Source organism: Columba livia, chromosome 1, assembly GCF_036013475.1.
Source record: "Columba livia isolate bColLiv1 breed racing homer chromosome 1, bColLiv1.pat.W.v2, whole genome shotgun sequence".
NCBI lineage: Eukaryota > Metazoa > Chordata > Aves > Columbiformes > Columbidae > Columba > Columba livia.
In genome coordinates, this window is record NC_088602.1 from 180,028,204 (window position 1) to 180,047,238 (window position 19,035).

Here is a 19,035-nt window from a genome sequence, read left to right on the forward strand (position 1 = left end):
GCCAATTCAAAGTCCCTAACAAGAAGCCTTGATCTTAGCAACTGAAATAATTCATTAAGACACTGGAGTTTGCTATAAAAGCACCAAAACCTCACCAAATCTGGTTCCATAATACATTTTGAAGTACTGCGCTCATTCTCTGAAGTGGATATCTTGTTACTGACATCTTTTCAAGAAATGTACTGCTTATATACTTTGGCAGTAAGAAACTTCTTAGTCTGTCCTTTAGTTTGGTTACAGTAAGAACTTTTTAATCTTGCCTTTCCAAAAAGAAAACTTGACATGTAAAACCACCTGTGGTAGGACTATGTTGTCCAGCTCAGCTCATGAACTTGGCTGACTGCCTGGTCATGTGTGTGCTGGAGTTGGATCACAGGAGGGGAGTAGCTGTGCATTCAGGAAGAGGATTGAGACAGCATCAATTTACATCACTCAGCTTGCAGTGAGACTGTGGGATCATAAAATGGCATTTTATAATGTTAAAATAGTACCATTATAAAGTAGTATTCAAAGCTGTTATTTTTAATATTCATCAAAATGAGTTCCTAACTTGGACTGCACATAAATGGCTTTGAGTCTGTTTTGTTCTTTGTGTAGTCTTTCCGATATGTGCAAATCAAGCTGCCATCAAAGTACCTTGAAATAGTTACTTTTCTTTTAGGAATGTTTTGTGGCTACCATAATTTACCAATGTAAACTGTAAAGCAGTGATTAACAGGTCTTAACGGCAAAAAAGTTTTTTAGTTGTAGTCTTGTCTACACTTTTTTCCAGTTGGACAGCTAATCATCAGCACTTTTCACATAGAATATATTACACAATCTCACATACCAGTGTACTGCCTCCATCATTAAAAAGCAGCCAAATGATTTTGTCCTAATGTATATGGGATGAATTTAAATAAAGTTTTCATACTTTCTTTGCAGTTCATAATAACTGTTAATAATTCATCTTTCTGTAACACTCTGGGAAAACATAGATGCACACTAGCATTTAAGAATATTTGACATTAGTGATTCTGCTATATAGTCATCTAAAAATAGGCAGTAGACTTAAATAATTTCTAGGTTAATTTCATTTGTATGAAAGGTAATAAATATTTTTAAATTCAAAATTCAGTGATGAGTATGTTGCTCCTTGCATCTGCTACTTAGACTGCTAAGCTTGTATTTTACCCCTTATTTCACTCAGATCATTGTATTACTTCTAATGCTGCAGCAATGCTCAGTGCTAGAGATCCAGCATAAAGGCATTTGTTTCTTACTTTAGTACTATACTTTATCATGTTTCTTCTTTATATATAAAACCACACGATCTTGTGCTCTTTGACATGGTTAAAATGAAAATGGGTATTTGATTATACACTGATAAATATACATAGCTGGAAACAATTATTTTCAAAGTATCATTCATACAAAATTCTCTGAGCTAGACTTGTTGCTTATCTTGACATAAGGATATCTATATGGGTATTAAAAAAAAAAAACAACCCTACTCTGTTTTTAAATTGTGACTGTCCTTGTATTTCAGGTCCAGGGTGCTTGTATATTGGTGCCTCATACCTTACTACATCTTGAAGTCCCCAAGCTAATACAGAGATACTAGAGCTAGCAGTGTGCTCAAGTGGCAAAGAAGGCCAACAGCATCCTGGCTTGTATCAGGAATAGTGTGGCCAGCAGAACCAGGGCAGTGATTGTCCTCCTGTACTCAGTGCTGGTGAGGCCGGGCCTCGAATGCTGTGTTCAGTTTTGGGCCTCTCAATACAAGAAATACATTGAAGTGCTCAAGCACATCCAAAAAAGGCGACAAAAAAAGTGAAGGGTCTAGAGAAAAAGTTTTGTGAAGGGCAGCTGAGGGAACTGGGGTTTAGCCTGGAGAAAAGGAGAGAGGAGAAGGTCTCTCAGGGTGAGACCTTATTGCTCCCTACAGCTACCTGAAATGAGGTTGTAGCAAGGTGGGGTGTTGGTCTCTTCTCACAAGTAACAAGTGATAGGACAAGAGGGAATGACCTCAAGTTGAGCGGGAGGAGGTTTAGATTGGATATTAGGAAAAATTCCTTTGTAGAAGTGGGTGGCCAGGCATTGCAACAGGCTGCCCAGGGAAGTGGTTGAGTCACTATCTCTGGAGGTGTTTAAAAGATGTGTAGGTGTGACACTTTGGGACCTGGCTTAGTGGTGGACTTGGCGGTGTTAGGGTGATGGTTGGACTCTGTGATTTTAAGGGTCTTTTCCAACCTAAGTGATTCTGTAATTCTACAAAATTTTGCAGTGTGTAGGCAGGCACATACTTGCCTATCTTTACGCTTCACTGCTTTTAGTGCTATTTACTACTGTTGTTACTTAGGTGTTGGTGCTGGTTGTTGTTAATTAGATATTTGATGATTAGGCTAGTACATGACCTTATGACTTTATCCTTAGTAGTAGAGGGTTCAAGGTCTGTCCCTACAATGAAGTCTTAGCACTGTTTAATTATGATGAAGGCCTTGCTCTAAGCTACCTGGGACTCGTCTTATGTATAAGGAAACATTTTGTCAAGCAATGCTCATGTCTTTCTTGAGTAGCTTCTAATGGCTGAAGAAGCCTGGCTGTGCCTTGTGAAATGATCTTTTCAGGTAGTTTCTTTTAGATACTGAAAGGAAGGATGATTTGACATCTGAGCTGTACATGATGGCATTTGATGATCCAATTATAGCCTTGGTGCATATTTTCATCAAAAGGGTGTAGGCGATGATGACTAAGTCACCATTTACTGAGTTATTGCAATATTAAAGGAATGTCATTGCATCCGTCTCAGTCCCAGGTTATAGATAAGAAAAAGCCCAGGCATTCCTGGCAGGATGGCTCAGCCTTTAAATGAAATGTATTCTTTCTTTTTGCATCTTCTAGAGCACAATAGTGGGTCGTTTGAAACCTCTACTTTGTTAACTTGAGGGGTGGTAGGTAAATTGAAGAGGACTTGGATGAGGGGACGGGAGATGACCTAAAACTCATAAGAAAAAAAAAAGGTAACTCTGAGGTGTGTAGGTGTATTTGGGCAAGCTTGCATGAGAAGTCTCTGCTGGCATTATGTTCCACCGGTGCAAGCACAGTTTGTGCAGAAATATGATGGAGCAGAACAAGAGTAACACCAGAAGAAATAGCACAGCTCTTTCTCATTCTCTCAGTGACATAACAACTGCTGTGATGACTACTTTATCTCATGACTTCAGACAATTCTGGAGTCTTAGGAAATACATGCCAGAATCAGGATATGACAATGGAAGAGGTGAAGGAGAAATAGCCCAGATCCTGGATATCTTACATCCTTTCAACAGTACAGTAATAAGTAAGAGATTATTGGAGCCTGCAAAAGATATGTGAGCTAAGAAGTGATATCATGTTTCTTTCAAGGGATATGAATGTTTGTATTGTCTTGGTGTCATGGTTGTATGTAACAGACAAGAGGAAAAGTAGAGAGGTCTTGTGTTAAAATATTTAAGAAAAAAAGAGCTAAAGAAGTCCAACTCAATTTGAATATATTGTTTACTTATGTTCCAGCCTCTAGATACACTTGCTTATTTACTAGCCCCTTTTCTAAATAGGGCATTTTACCACAATTCACAGTCCCTGTTTAATAGTTACAACAGGGATATCAAGAGAAACTAAACTTTGTTCTAACGAAGTTGTTTCCAGTCACCTGGCAGCCACAGCTGTGGTGATGACAAGATCTGACTTAATCTTTGAGAATTTCTTGAAAATGAAAGCTATGATCCTTTCACTGAAGGGTAACTAGCTTCATTTCTATATACTTTTTTTTTCTCCTTTCTTTGTTGTTGTGTGGTCTGAACTGTTGTGCTGTGTGGATGCTGGTTTCAAGAGTCTGAGAAATCTCTTGAAACTAATTTCCCTTTGTCTTGGCTATTACCTCCTACTTTTGTGAAGCCTGGATTTAGATCACTGTAAAGCAAGTAGATCTGGAAATTGTAAAGAAATGGTGTATTCTATCAAATTCCTATCCCATTTCATCATTCTTTTTCATGAATGCTTCTAATAGGAGAGCATTGAAAGAGGTATCCTTGGAATACAGGAGGAAGAAGTACTTACCACTTTTTTTCACTAAAAATAAGGATCTCATATTCCAGATCTTTTGTACTTCCTTGCATTGATCTATCATTTCAAGTCTCAGTTGATTATTTTAGCCTGTACAATTCCCTAGGTAAATCTTCAGGTATGGTGTGTGGTTTTCAACTTTCAGGATTTATCTTTTCACATGTGTTCAGCCAGACTGCAGAATACACCTTGTTTCACTGGTAAGGGCATCTCATTATTAGCACAGAATATTGCTCTTTAATCTTTTGAAAGCAATGGAAATAACTGAATGTTTGGAAGTCATGAAAGTGCCCATGAGTCAAAGGATCCATACTTTGACTCAAATGTAGGATTAATGAGAGCAGTGTTACTTTTACGTTTAGCAGGAGCTTACCTGTCTCCAGCATGAGAGAAAGTATGCTTCAGATTCTGGCAAGAACTGCTGGCCTTGGGCATCGAAGGGGCATGATTTCAGGTCTCAGCTGTTCTCCAGACAGAGATAGCCAGTAGATAATTCAGATGGTGCATAGATATGGTGCTGAAGGACCTGTAGCAGGTTCTTTTCTGGTGTGTGATGATTCTTCTCGTTTTTATACTTACTCAGACTAATGCACCTCTTCTGAGGTATGAGTAACCAGTATCAGGTTTTGAAAAAATACCTTTACTCAAATGTTTTAAATGGTCATTGTGTCGACAGGCAGGAAGGAGGATATCTGACTCTGGGTCTTGTGATGTTTTTTTTTTGCCTCCTATATGTTTTCAGATTTTGTTAGCAGATAACCTCAGTAGACAGCACTTGCACTACAGTAACAGATTTTTTTTCCAAGGGATTGTTAATGTACATGAGGGAACATCCATCAACTCATAAACAAGAAAAGCCAAGTTTATTCCCAGGAAGGCTTCAGCTTGGACTCTTTGCCCAGATCATTCTAATCGCCCAGGATCAGAAATTAATCTTCCTGTCGCATACTATGGTACAGGAGGCCTTTAAGAAATTGAGGGTAATGTTGCACTGGAGGCTGATACGTGGAGTTTAGGCACTGGTGGTATTATTTGGTGTTAGCTGAACCTAGTTAAACCCCCCATCCAGTTCTCAATCCCTTTGCCTATTCTACCCTTGTATAACCAGACAAAACCTGTATGGTTTTTGTCCACTGCATCAAGTGTCACCATCTCTGATGACCTACATGCACTTTACTTGACAACCAGTGAAATGTAGCTTTCTGTTCCAAAACAAGACATTACCTAGACTACTTCGTAAGCCAGAGATCCTTACAGATATAATTTTGGATTCCTCTCTGACATGATTTTGAAATGCTGTATGAACCTGTCTTTTATTTCTTCTTTGCTAAAGAGAAATAAAACTTGAAATAATTAGGTTGGAATTGGTCTACCCTAGCCTCCTACATCTGAAAATTAGACATCTTGTCTCCTTCCATAGTAAAGGGATGAAGAAATGAAATAACTTCTTAATGTCTTATATGAAAATACATATAACTAAATATGTATCTTCAGATAGGCATGTCTACACAACAGTTCCATCTTTTCTTCTTCTCCGTTGACTCTTGAGGGATTTTAGACAGCTCGCTTACTCTTAGTTACATGAGCTGAGATGAATGTGATAATTGTGTCACATTACTCTGAGAAGACAGTTCCTTCAGGAGCGAAACTTGATTATTTGATATTTCATGGGGAAGATAAATATCTATAAATATCCTCTCTAGGATTATCAAAGTGGATCTCAAACTATAAGAACACATTTTGAGCTTGATCATTTCTGGTAGTCTAAAAATAGTTTTGATAGTAGTAAAGTGGTAGTTTATTCCATTCAAATTTGGATAACCCCTTCTGCCTATATAGCACTTTAGCCTTTACAGGGACCTGATCTTTGATAAAGGCATTCTGAAAGTGTCTATGCCTAGTAGAAGTCTTCAGTGAGTGCTTGAGAGATGCTGCTTGTTGTCACCTTGGAATAATTGGACACTTGCTGGTTAGTAAGAAAGAAGGGATTCCATATGGAAGAAAGCAGATAATAGCTGTGTTGCTCTCAAATGTGTTCTCCACATGGATTTCAAAACTCAGGCTCCTTCTCTGCCTTTATCAAATCCTCTATTTCCAGCTTCTGTATCATCAAAAGAATGAAGGACAATGCTGCACATTGTGCTCTCTCCAGCTGAGGGAAAGGCAGGGTATGAGTCAGTGGGAGCCAGTGCTCTGTCAGTTCCAGCTTTTGGTAGAATTACTCAGCCTCAGGTACACAGGGTTCACACACAGCAAGGCTCTGCTTTCCACAAGCAACTCCAGCCAGTTCAAGCATAGGCTACTTAGGAAAGAAGTCTGTTCTTTGCACCTTTTCCCCTGTCAACACCTGTGTCAGAGAGGTTGCACCAGGAATGAGATCACATTGATCAAGATGACATGATTTTAAAAAAAGAAAAAAAAAATACATTGTTTTGCAGCTGGATCAGTTCCTTGATCCTGTTACTTTTGTAGCCTTGAATCCTAAGCACAAGCCAGGAGGAAGGAAAACCAGTACTGTGTTTGGTGGAAACTCTTGTGTATTATAGATAAAGCTGTCATTCAACACTTGCTTTAAGCCAAATGTAGAATCTATATGGATAGGACATCTGAAGCCAATATTGAGAAGGAATAAACTTTTAAAATGCTTTTATGAAGAATAAATTTTCAAAATGGTTCACTTTGGTATATGGAATTGACTCATAGTTTTTATGATCTGGCTGCAAGACTATATTAATATATAAAAATGCCTGTTGGGTATGTAAATACAAATTTTATGAATGAGGAAAGAAACTTTTTTAAGTGCCAGGGGCCATACAGGTTTACAACTCAGTCCAGCTTCCATTAAAAGCAAAGGCAAAAACTTATTGGTTCAAAATTGAAAACCCTTTAATATTTTAGGTATTGATTCCACAAGTTTTCTGCATAAATTAGCTTATGTCTATGACAGTCACAGTAATATTACTTTCATTCTTTCTTCAATATTTTATCAATAAACTACAGGTTTTACAGTGTAGAAGTATACTTTTTACTCTAGCACTTCAGCATCGTGTCTAAGCATTTGGAAATGAATGTAAAATTATAGCTATTTGGATATTAAAAAATGCATTTTTTTGCATTTAAGAAGTCTGTTTTAGGATAGTTACCTTTTTATGTGGAGATTAGTATTGGAAAACAGAGTGTGTACATGTTCTGATCTTTTCGTGTCTAGTAAACATGAGCTACTTTGAGGTAGCAATTTAGTTTAAAAACTGGGCAACTATTTTGGGTTTGTCACCGTATCCTTGGGTAGAGATGTACAGGTGGATGCATGACACATCTCTTGTGTAGCAACTTGTTTTTCTTTAACTTGCTTGCATGACAAAAAGAGATACAGTTTATCAGATGAATTTAATATTCTAATCTTCTGCCTTTTTTCTCTTTAGGTTGCAGCAATCTATAAAGATTCAAGTATTGGAAATCTTATAAATATAGTTATTGTAAAATTAATTGTAATTCACAATGAACAGGTAGGAAAAAAATATTAAAAATTTATTTCTAATAGAAGAAACAAAATACATGAATTTGCCTTGTAATCCCAAAGTTTAAAACATTTTAGTTTTAAATAAAAGCTATTTTCTTGAACTATATAGATATATTTTAATAGGACACTAAATGACAAATGTCAGGTTAACTGCAGAGCCTTTATTTAGTGCCTGTATTTCCCCATCTCTCTGTCAGCCCTTCCTGTTGACCTAAGTGGACTATATGAAAGTTTATGGCACCTAAAGCGTGGTTATAGTAATGGAAACATGACAGGGAAATGACAGCTTGTATGGAGGGTTTTCAGCCCTAACAGCTGTAATATTTTAAGATTGTAAGAATATACACTTTTCAAATACATGTGTTTATCATAATGTCTTGTCACTCTATTTTTTTACAAACTTAATATGTGGTTCGTGTTCATATACAATGATTAAAATAATGGATTCTCATGGCTGCTGACTTGTAGCTGAATAAGATTTGATCCTACAAACAAATCTGTGTGAGTGAACTCTTATGAGTGAGGAGTCCTGCTGACTTCCTTTCTATGCACAGTCATTGTTTTGCAGATTAGGGGCACAAATCCCAAAGTAATAAGTGCAAGTGCATGAATATTAAACTTTTCTTTTTTTTTTTCACCCCCTCATTTCTTGCTTAGGAAGGACCAGCTATCACTTTTAACGCAGCTACCACTCTTCGTAATTTTTGCTTATGGCAGCAAGCACAAAACACTTTGGATGATGCTCATCCTTCTCATCATGATACTGCTGTTCTTATCACTAGGTAGAGTATCTGAAATAGCTGTAATTACTCAGCTAGGTGAGACAAATGCTTCAATTTATTTTTTTTTTTTAATATCATTTTATGTTGGTAGCTAACCATCTGCTAAACCTTTCACTAGAGATGATGGAAATTACTTAGACCTGAAACTGTTACAAGGAAGCAAAGTCTTTAACTGTTGTACATATACGTGACAAAGATGGGGTGTTATACATAAGGGAATAAGCTGAAGTATGCAGTGAAGGTCTGCTCCTGATAGTGCAGATGTAATTAGAACTTCCAAAAGCTTACACGTAGAAAATGTTTAAATATTAGTATATATTCTTTCTGTACACCTCTTGCCTCACTGAAGGTTCTAATGTTAATTCACTGAAATATATTGTCTCTTTTGGGGTTCCCTTTCATTATTTTTTTTCCCTTTGTGCTCAAGTTGGACACTGTTTGATATAAATTCCTGAATTTTAAGTTGTTTTGGCACATCATCTACTACATAAGGTAGTTTCAAGTACCTTATGATATATTGTGATCTGCAAGTTTTTCAGCAGCATTTCATGCTTGATCTACCTTCTATATTGTAGAGAAATAACATAGCATTTGAATTTCATTTTTTGCAAGCTATATAGAAAGCAATACTGTGAACTTAGTCTGTTGAATTTAAATTACTTCTTTCACTGGAATGCAAATTGTTTGAATGGGCTGTAAGATTAAAAATTGAGAATCAGATTTTCAATTGCTGTAATTAATATAGCAACAATGAAATACTTTAAAATAGTTCTTTTTAGTTACTGTAATAATTTTGAATAAATCTTTTCCTTCAAGGGAAGATATCTGCAGAGCTAGAGAGAAGTGTGATACACTTGGTGAGTTATACTTTTTTAATGAGTATGATTTTTGTGATAGAAGATGTGTAAGAGAATTTCACTGTAGGGAGAAAAATTGATTAGGAATAAATCAGAAAACAGGTGCAAAATTCAAGTCACATAGACAAAAAAAATCAGCTTCTCAATGCTGTTCTGCCATGGCACGTATTGCAGTGCCAGGTGGTTGTTCGTTTTCTGGAGATTTGCTGCATAGTTGAGGCATGACTTTCAACTCAGGTGCCATAGTATTAGTTTATTGAGTCACCCCTTCTACATGAAGATTTATTCTGTTATGCTTTTATATAAGGATTTAATTTTGCAGGTTTAGCAGAGCTAGGTACAATGTGTGACCCACTACGCAGCTGTTCTATAAGCGAAGAAAATGGATTGAGTGCTGCGTTTACTATAGCCCATGAGCTTGGACATGTGTAAGTACCTATTTCCCAGAAGGTAAATATTTTTTATTTTCCTTCGAATATGTCCAATTTCCAGTGATTGGCTCCACATTTCTAAGTGGTCTGCTATGTTTTTATAGAAGAGTCATGATTTTTGCCCCTTGCAGTGAGCCAGCTCTGCCCACCACCTAGAGTTAGAGAAACTGTGAATTTTACAGCCTGGTTGGTATCCTTAATGATGGGAAATACTGGCCATACAGTTGTATTCTGTCCTTTTGTCATATGAACTGGTTGGGACACTGGGACAGATATCTTAGGTGTGCAACATAGTCCCATTAACTGCAACTGCATTCTAGTCCTGATAGAAATGTACCTTTAAGAAAATACAACTGGTAATATAACGCAGAAATATTCTTCCTTTTGTTTGATCATTTCAGAACACAATAGAGTAACACAAAGAGCAATACTTTACACAGAAAAATAAGAGGAGATGACAGCATTTTATTTTGTGAAGCATACCTCATCAGTGATGGCAGAAAGGTGCTATACTCTAGCTCCATGAGGCATGTCACAGCGTAGGTAACGATGACGTTACAGAGCTCAGTAGTTAGCTTGTTGATTTTGATGTGGCTGGAAGTTCATTTAGATATATACCATTTTTCATGGTACTTATACCTAGCTATAAAATAAGACAATATGCTAGTTGCGTGAATATGATGTTGGTGTGCTCTGTAGTTTGTTTTTGTTACTGAATAGAAAGAGTTGTGATGTGAATATCGGGGTGATATGTTATGGACAGTCTCAGGGTAGCCAGTATATTCAGGTGAGGAGATGGGTTGTTCATTTAAAGTGTCATAGTCCCCCAAACTGGAATTTTTCTGGTAAGCTAAAGAACTACATAACTATAAAATTCTTACTGTGCCTAACATTATATAATTAGGAGCATTTTGGATAAGCAGAGAATTTCATAAGGCATTTTTTGAGATATCCATTGCCATAATGTCAGGTAGTCATATTACGTGAGTCCTGTTAAATTTAAAGACATTTTAAAACTCCAAACTCAAGCATTTGCTGCTACAAAAAAGAGAGTGTCAATGAATTATTGCTGAATTTGTTTTGGAGTTTGTCTGTTTTGCTTTTTAGATTTAATGTGCCTCATGATGACAGTTTTAAATGTAAAGAAGCTGGAATGAAACATCAGTATCATGTGATGGCTCCAACTTTAAATTATCACACAAGTCCATGGACCTGGTCAAAATGCAGCCAAAAATATATCACTGAATTTCTTGAGTAAGTATCAATAAAATGCTATGTATATTTTTTTTTTTTTTCTATTTCATGTCTTTCTGAGAAGAAGTACTGCTTAAATACCAGTTTTGTGTTGTTGTTAGGTTTAACCACTGACTTGTAGGGCCTCAGTCCTCCAGGAAAACACACATATTTAATTCTTAGGATGATTCATGGCTTTGTTAAAGTTGCACTCAATATATAAAGCTAAGATATTTTTTTTTAATATAGTGGTGGAGTTTATTGAAAAACTCTTTAGTATGATTTTAGTAGGTCAGAATAGGCACACTTTATTTTAGGAAGTTTTTATATGAAACATAAGTGGTAGGTATATTTTAGAAAATACCATATTTTTTTTCCTGTAAGAATGTGAAAGCAAAAGAACCCTTTAAGCTTTCTTTGTTATATAAAATGCAAAATCCAATAAAGAAAAATCAAGTGACCTGGTTTATTTTATTTTCAATTAAAGTCATTATATAGGCAGGTGGGCATGCAAACCTTGAACTCTGCTGAGATATACATGTGGAAGTGTTGTGTGAGTAGGCTCCCAATGAATTAATTAGGAGCAATTTATTCACATTTTGTTCCTGTTCTTACAACAGTACTGGTTATGGTGAATGTCTCCTAGACAAACCTAGTGGAAGAATATATGATCTCTCCTCTCAGCTGCCTGGGTCGATGTATGATGTGAACAAGCAATGTGAACTTATGTTTGGTCTTGGGTCACAAGTGTGCCCGTACCTGGTGAGTGAACATCACATGGAGTCATGCTCAATCTGTACTAAAAACTTACTATAACATAGGTTAGAAATGAAATCTCAGGACTTCTGGTTTCTGAAGAATTTTATCCTGAAACATGTCAAAATTCAGGTTTTGTTTTGTTGAAGGGGAAAGAGTTCAGTGGAGCGCATTGCAGCTCCATATGCTAGAAAAATAGAACTAGAAAGTAAGATTAATTTGTTTTGATTTGCACATGTCTAAATGTGATTATAATTTCTTTAAAAGATCTAAAGCTGCATAAATTAAGGCTTTCTGCAACTTCTGGAAAGGCATTATTTCAGCACTTTTTACAAATGTTTTAACATTATAGCCCCTATCTGACATTAATAGGTCTTTCTTACCTGCTTGTTGTAGTACTTTTAAAAAACCTATAACTCTAATATAATGAAGTCCAAAGTGTAGATTCTCTCTACTTTGTCAGAGTCAGAAAATATTTTCGTACCTGTTAGAGAGTACATTTTGTATACTAACCCCAAAACTTCTTTAAAGCAAAATTAGGATCTGGAAAGACAACTTGAGTAGATTAATAAACTTGTATGTTGAAAGCTTAATGTGGACAGTGCAATGTAAAATAAATAGAAACATGACATTATGCCTTCATTCGTTACTGTTGGGATATCACACAGTTAAATTTTGGACCAGCTTCTCAAATACCTCTGCTAGCATTGCACTGCTTGTTGGAGCTGTTTAAAGGAGAGGATTTAAGATCATATTGAGACTGAACTAGGTGGAGCTGCTGGTGAGGTAAAGTGTAGTTTAGGAAGAGTCAGAATTTGTGGGAATATTATAGAAGAGTAAAGAGGGATGCAAAGACCTGAAGATGGTGTTACTGAAGACTGTTTCGTAAATTTTGTAATCCGCAAAGGTTATTTGTCCATTAAGAGTCTTGTAACAATTTGAAAAAGAGGCTTTCTTCTTAATTTTCTAGTCACTGTATTTTTTTTTTTAATAATTCCAGTTAGTGTCTTTATCTGGGGATTGTACTCAAACTGTGCTACATAGTATCAGCCATAATCTCTTCGGTGCTTTTTTATTAGACTGTCTACTGAATTAGAAAGTGAAGTTATCTGTTACTTCTAATGAGATCAGCTGCAAGTATTCCATATTCCTGCCTGGCCTTATGCAGATTTTTTTTTTGTTGGGTTTTATCTGTGAAAAATTGTAGTACTAATAGCAAACACTGCACTTGCATAGTGCATAGTATGAGAAAACAATACAAATCTACCAACTAATGTAAAAAATGGTGTTACAGGTACAACAATGGTAATCTTATTTTCTTTCTAGAAACAGTGCAAACGCTTATGGTGCACAAGCACAGAAGGTGTTCACAAGGGTTGCCGTACTCAGCACATGCCTTTGGCGGATGGAACAGTTTGTGGTGTGGGAATGGTAAGCCTTCATGTGTTTCTCAGTATTTGCACACAGCAAAATCATTGATGTAGATAAGAAAGATCAGTGCTTGCTGTGTGAACAGTATCTACCTGACTTAACCTGCATTTTCTCTTAGTCTTGTAACGTTGTGACATAAATAACATAGGTTGTCTGTTCAGAGTACTGATAAAAGTTTACAGATGACAAGTTGGTTAAAAATAGGTGGAAGGCCTCAAGGGAAAGTTTCCATCTTCTCTTTTGTTTGAAAACTTCAGATCATTCATAACAAGTTGGTTTTTGCCTCATTAGTAGTGTTCCAAAGATGAATTTCCTGGAAACAAGACATCCCAAAAGTGTGTTTCTCCCAGTTTGTCCTACTGAGACTCTTTCACTGAACCAAAATGAATTGTATGTATTTTAAGTATGACTGGATTTGGATACAGGAATATACTTTGGAAAGAGGGACTCTGGATTAGAATCCTGGTTCCAGTAGATATTTATGCATTGTATCTGTTTTAGATGAAGTATGAAAGCATCTATTGGGATCACTTAATCTACTCCAGTAAGTGTCTTAACCACACATAACTAGCACTGATGTTCTGTCTTGCCTATTTTAATATAATTCAGGATACTTGGATCTGTTAAGTGCTAAAAGCCAGGAGCTCTTTTCTCACTTATACCCTAATGTGTAGGATTCTACTTGGGTGTTTGAAGTATGGATTGAATGCTTTGACACATAAAAAAGAAGAAATGGAAGCTGAACTTCCTACACCCTGCTCATGGATTTGTTTGGTAAAGAGTGTTTGGGGGATGAGGGGTTAGCTGACTTCTTCCTCATCTGGCAGGTTGTTTTTGAATGCAGATCTTGATCTGTATCCTCTGAGGATACAACCAGTCTTTGGCTGTTCATAAAAGTCATTAGTATCTAATTAGTAGGTATAGTCAAGGCACATACAGAACCTTGGTAGAAACAGAAGTGGTAGAGGCTAGTTGAATCCAGAATTATTAGTGAGGATTTGAGGGGTTTAGTTTTGGATTTGTATGCAGTTTGGGAAATGAACAGAAATTAGGTGCTTGAGTTCTTTGCTCATCTCATCTTTGGCTTCTCACATCTCAGTTCACCATCAGCAGATATAAGTTGTTTGTTTTTTTTTTGTGAGAATAAATATTTCAGAGTTTTTTTTTGCCGTGCTCTGATATGACAATTATTGTCTCAAGTATGGCAGGTTTATTTTGTTGAGCCACTTGAATAGTAGTGTACTTTGGGAGCTTCAGGAGCAATATTAATTTTTTATCTTTTGATAGTTTTATAGGTTCAAAGATGATTTAAAAATACCAGGTCTAGTTTCTATGTTTAACAGGCTGCTAGATTTCCTCTGGTAGCTTTTAATCTTTATATATGGCTTTTTTCATTTTCTGTATTTGGTAAGACAGTACTAGTGAGGAATTTGAAAATACTCTCTTAATCGACAACAATTTAGTAGGTAAACTATCTAAATTGGTTTCTTTCTGTCTTGCAAGATTAGGAAAAGTTATTCAAAGGTTGCAGTGGAAGCTTTGCTTGACTAAATGCTATGAATGCAGCTGGAGTTATAAGGTTTAACCTTTTTTTTCAGTCAGTCACTGATCAGAAAGGAAATTAATCTTTTATATAAACTTCATGTCTAAACTTTAAGTCAATTGACTTGACTCTTATTTGCCAACATCAGAGCATTTCTTTTATATAAGAACATAAGAACTTATTTTATGCAATTACTGCGGTGATACCAGTTTTCTCTAAGAAGTGAAAAGCTAATTACAGTCATTACCTTTGGAAGATGTAAGAAAGAACAGCAATTAAGCAGACAAATTGTCAGCTGTTTCTGTCTAAAGGACAGCTCCTTTCAAGCTCAGTGAGAGTTTGTGATGATGTTAATGGAATTAAGACATGGTGACTAGTTATTGTAATTAATATTTACCAGCATGCTAAATACATTTATATTTGGAATTTTAAGCATTTTTGCTGTGATGAATACTTGCAATTTTAGCATCAACATTTTAAGCTTAGATTTGACACAAGTTTATTTTCATGGTAATCTTTAGTTTTTCTTCAGGCTGTGTGTCCAATTGCTCTTGCTCTTGCAATTGCTCTTGCTTGATCTTGCTCTATGGGTTGCTCTAGCAGTCCTTGTATCTGTTCTTCCTCAAAATATGAGAAGATAAAAATCTAATAATATTGTAGACTCGCAAGCGAATGAACAAACAGCTTTTTTTCTGAGTGCCTGTGCTTCCTAATGGAGTATCTTGCCACATGCAATCCATCAGCATGCATGCATTTTGAAAGATAATTGTATTTTGTATGTCTAATAGTGCACACACCTGGAGAGTTCAGTGACTTTTTAAGATGTGTAAGATTACTGCTAAGTGTGAGTAGCATTTTCCTATAACATTAAAGGGAATATATAATAGCCTTACATTTCTATGTCTTAGAAAATAAAGAAAATATTTTCTTGGGACTTTGACCATTCCCTGTATTAATTCTGTACAGTTAATATTACTATCTAAAATTAATATTACTAAAATGGAAGACTTTCACTTTTACGGCACTTTACTCTCTAGTCAAATTTATTTGGTCTGATCACAAACTGTACTTTGTTCATCCTAGGGTTACCTGCAAAAATGAATTATATTTGCTTGTTGGACTTCTGCTGAAGTATATGAAAATTTCTCTCCGCATCCTCTTTTTATACGTTCTGAGTGTTTAGGTCTGACAGTAGCCCATAGGTAGCAATTCTGCCATGTATGAGAACAGTTATGTGATTTTATGGAGGAGTGTGATTAAAAGGAGTAGTAAGCTAGTAGTATCATGGAAAAGAAATATCTACACTAGTATGTGCAACCAAACTGCTTACAAGCCAACTGATATAGAAACTCTTTACACATACCCACTCCAGCTTACTCCTGACTCAGAATCATGGTTTCTGTATAACAAAGTGATGCAGTTTTTAGCAGTGTAGTTTACATGATACTCCAGTAATTGTAACTCATCTGATGGAGTTTGTGATACACATCTGAGCCAAAAAACCCACCTCCGAAGAAAAATACTTGGTGAAACCATCTATCTTCTAGGAGCGGCATTCTCAGAACAAGTCATCTTTGCTGTGAAAATAACAGCAAAGATACCCAATAAAGTTTCTCTTTTTATAATTATTTTTTGAGTCACCTGAAAGGGTTGCAATCTGATCCTTAATGGATTCTGGAGCTGTATACAAATATGCCCATTCTATTGATTCCTTGTACTTTGGAAGGGGTAGCAATGTGATTCTGACCCAAACTTTTTTTTTTTTTTTTTTTCCATAATGGTGGTTTGCTACATAAACACTGAAAAAACAAGTGTCAGAGAAGTCTGGAAAAAGCTGTTTAACAGCACATGACACAAAAATCGGTTTGATTGGAAAGCATGTGCCTTGTGTATGTATGAGAGAAATGTTCATTGCTTCTGTTCACTGTAGGCATATTTTATAGATTGAGCTAGTGTCTCTAAAAATAGCTAGAATAGCGATCAAGTGAATTAAGATTTCATCCTAGTCCCTTTATAGCCACATAAGGAGAGGGATGCAGAGACAATTGAGAATGTGGATGCAGACCAAGAAAGGATTGCCTTGATCACTAAAAGAAGTAGCAGTCTCTGATTCTGAAGTATGTTTGCTGTTCTTCAGGTGTAGGTTACTACCCATGTATTGATTTCTTTTAAAATCATTGCATTGCTTGAATACCTCATGAATGTAATATATGAAGGTAGTTAATCTCAAAAAATCATTCATTATGTGTTTTTATGTATATGTCAAGTAAGTATAAAAAGATTGGATGGATTTTAACAGAGTTGGGTGTAGGGGAATATGTTAACCATCTGGGAAGCAGCAGCAGATCTTTTGAACTGTAAGTACAGACTAACGTGTATTTAAGGGCTCAAACCAAGAGCTTTTGTTATAAACTGGGATTTTTGTAAAATACTTTTCTGATGAGATGTGATTTCAGAAAAAATAAGTTATCTCTGGTAATATATCAAGGGAAGCATTAACTGTGTAGATTTTTGCAAGAAAAAAATGAAAAGGTTGAACAAATTATTAAAATATTGTGGATTTTGTTGGTAATTGATGTCATCTGAGTAATAAATGTAGGCTCATCTGAGAATCCATGCTGCAGAGGGGCCTGAGATGCCATAATTACAACTTTGGTTAGACACTTTTTCAAGCTCTAATGATTACTAACTGCTCTATTTTCACTGTTTTTATATGCTCTAGACCCCACTTTTCATATTGGTTTTGTTTCTTTGAGCAATGGGCTTTCTTTAAGTATGTATATTATAGGAAGAAGCCTGAGAACAGACATAGGTCTAATGTGCAGCAAAATGTTTCCTTTCATCCCCTTGCAGCAGACAAGGCAGAGAGGTCTGTAGCAGCACATTCATTCAAGGGAACATCCCATAGAGATAAATACAGCCAGAAACAAAAGCTCTGAGGTTTGTGGACTTCAGCATTCATCTGTGTGTGTGTTCTTATCTTCCTTCCCCGCTCATGGAGTTGTGTGCTGAATATAAGTAACTTCTAAGATTCATGCTGCTTTTCCAGCTCCGGGTGATTGGAATCTACTTTGAGACAGTTTATGCTCAGACCTCAGCTACAGGCCAGATACTTTGCAGTAAACTGGTCCTGTGCTACAGCACTGGTTTTAGAGTTTATCTGTTTTGTGGTACCGGCTATGCCTATTTTTCTTTCCTGCATTTAGTCCATTACAGCTTTCTCTTCCTGTGCTGTTCACTGGCTCACAGTCATTTTCAGGGCCATGTCTGGACATCAGGAGTGAAGAAGTCATGTTTATAAGGCAAAAGAAATCAGAACGATAAAGCTGGATATTTGGAAGGCAAGATACAGACCATCATGTCCACTTCTGCAATTCTTTGCTCTTTTAATTTTCTCCTCATACTGTCTTCAGTGTTCAATAATCTTCTTTCCTTTTAGAAGGACCAGCAGCTACCAGCAACATCTGTGGAAACATGCTGGTGTCTGGAACACAGTTAATAGCTTTTCCTGAGCCTCATTTTCCACAAGGCTGCATGGGGCTTTAACATGTGAAATTATGTCCCCAGACACTGAGCATCATTGCTTCAGTCTTTGCCCCCAGATCTTCAAAACCCATGTGTATCTCTAGGACTAGTCTGGAAAATATAGGCCATAAGAGTGAGCTTGGAGTCCTTTGGCTGCTGTGAGTCATACCAGGCTGTGTATGAAGTACTTGATTTCAGAAGAGCTCTAGTCCTGTTCTGTATGCATCTATCACTCTCTTTGATTCAGCTGAAATCAAGCATAGCCTGACAATTAATACTTTAATAATTTCTTTCAAAATCACTTTCCTGGCAATTTATCAAGTTCAATAAACTATGAAAAGTTGGAAATACCTGAAACCAATTTATCAAATAATAATTTAATCCATAGGCAAGATTCAAACTTCTTATTATAAATAATTGATTAATAAATACAAATCTGGGTACCTGTAGGTTCATTGATCCCAAATTTGGACCATTAATCCTCTCTTTTATCTCTTTGGATATAATAAGTGTATGTGAATTTGAGTCAGAATTTCTGCCTTTTTGACAGAAAACCAACTATTAACCAAGTGACACAGTTGCCACTTGCTGTAATCAGTATGTCTGGAATTACAAGTGATACCCACTTTACATGATGCATACATTATAGTTGCCATAATAAATGTAGCAATTATATTCAAGTTTATGAAAGTTCTATGTATCATAGTATTCTCACTGAAGGAATGATTCAAGCAAGCACAGAGAAACATCTGGAATGTGTCTGGTGCTGGCGTTTTCTACTGTGACTTCATCATACTGCTTCTGTAGGAATGCAGTAGAATAATGGCTGAGACACGTTTGTTGAAAAAGCTATTAAAATCCCAGATGTGAA

The 19,035-nt window shown here is 36.2% G+C and overlaps 1 protein-coding gene across 6 annotated transcripts in view; it reads left to right on the plus strand.

The window, feature by feature from the left end:
• Positions 1–19,035, plus strand: part of ADAMTS20 (ADAM metallopeptidase with thrombospondin type 1 motif 20) — a 100,867-nt gene that overhangs the window by 21,207 nt on the left and 60,625 nt on the right. For 5 of the 6 annotated variants that reach the window (XR_010469549.1, XR_010469551.1, XR_010469550.1 and 2 more), the window contains exons 5-11: positions 7,509–7,592; positions 8,264–8,388; positions 9,205–9,245; positions 9,568–9,673; positions 10,784–10,930; positions 11,530–11,671; positions 12,992–13,096. Coding sequence is in view for 3 of the 6 variants with exons in the window: in XM_065048625.1 (XP_064904697.1) it covers positions 7,509–7,592; positions 8,264–8,388; positions 9,205–9,245; positions 9,568–9,673; positions 10,784–10,930; positions 11,530–11,671; positions 12,992–13,096 (750 nt within the window). In the remaining 3 variants the exon portion in view is untranslated. The remainder of the gene's footprint in view (positions 1–7,508; positions 7,593–8,263; positions 8,389–9,204; positions 9,246–9,567; positions 9,674–10,783; positions 10,931–11,529; positions 11,672–12,991; positions 13,097–19,035) is intronic. The other variant, XM_065048624.1, reaches the window with a different exon arrangement.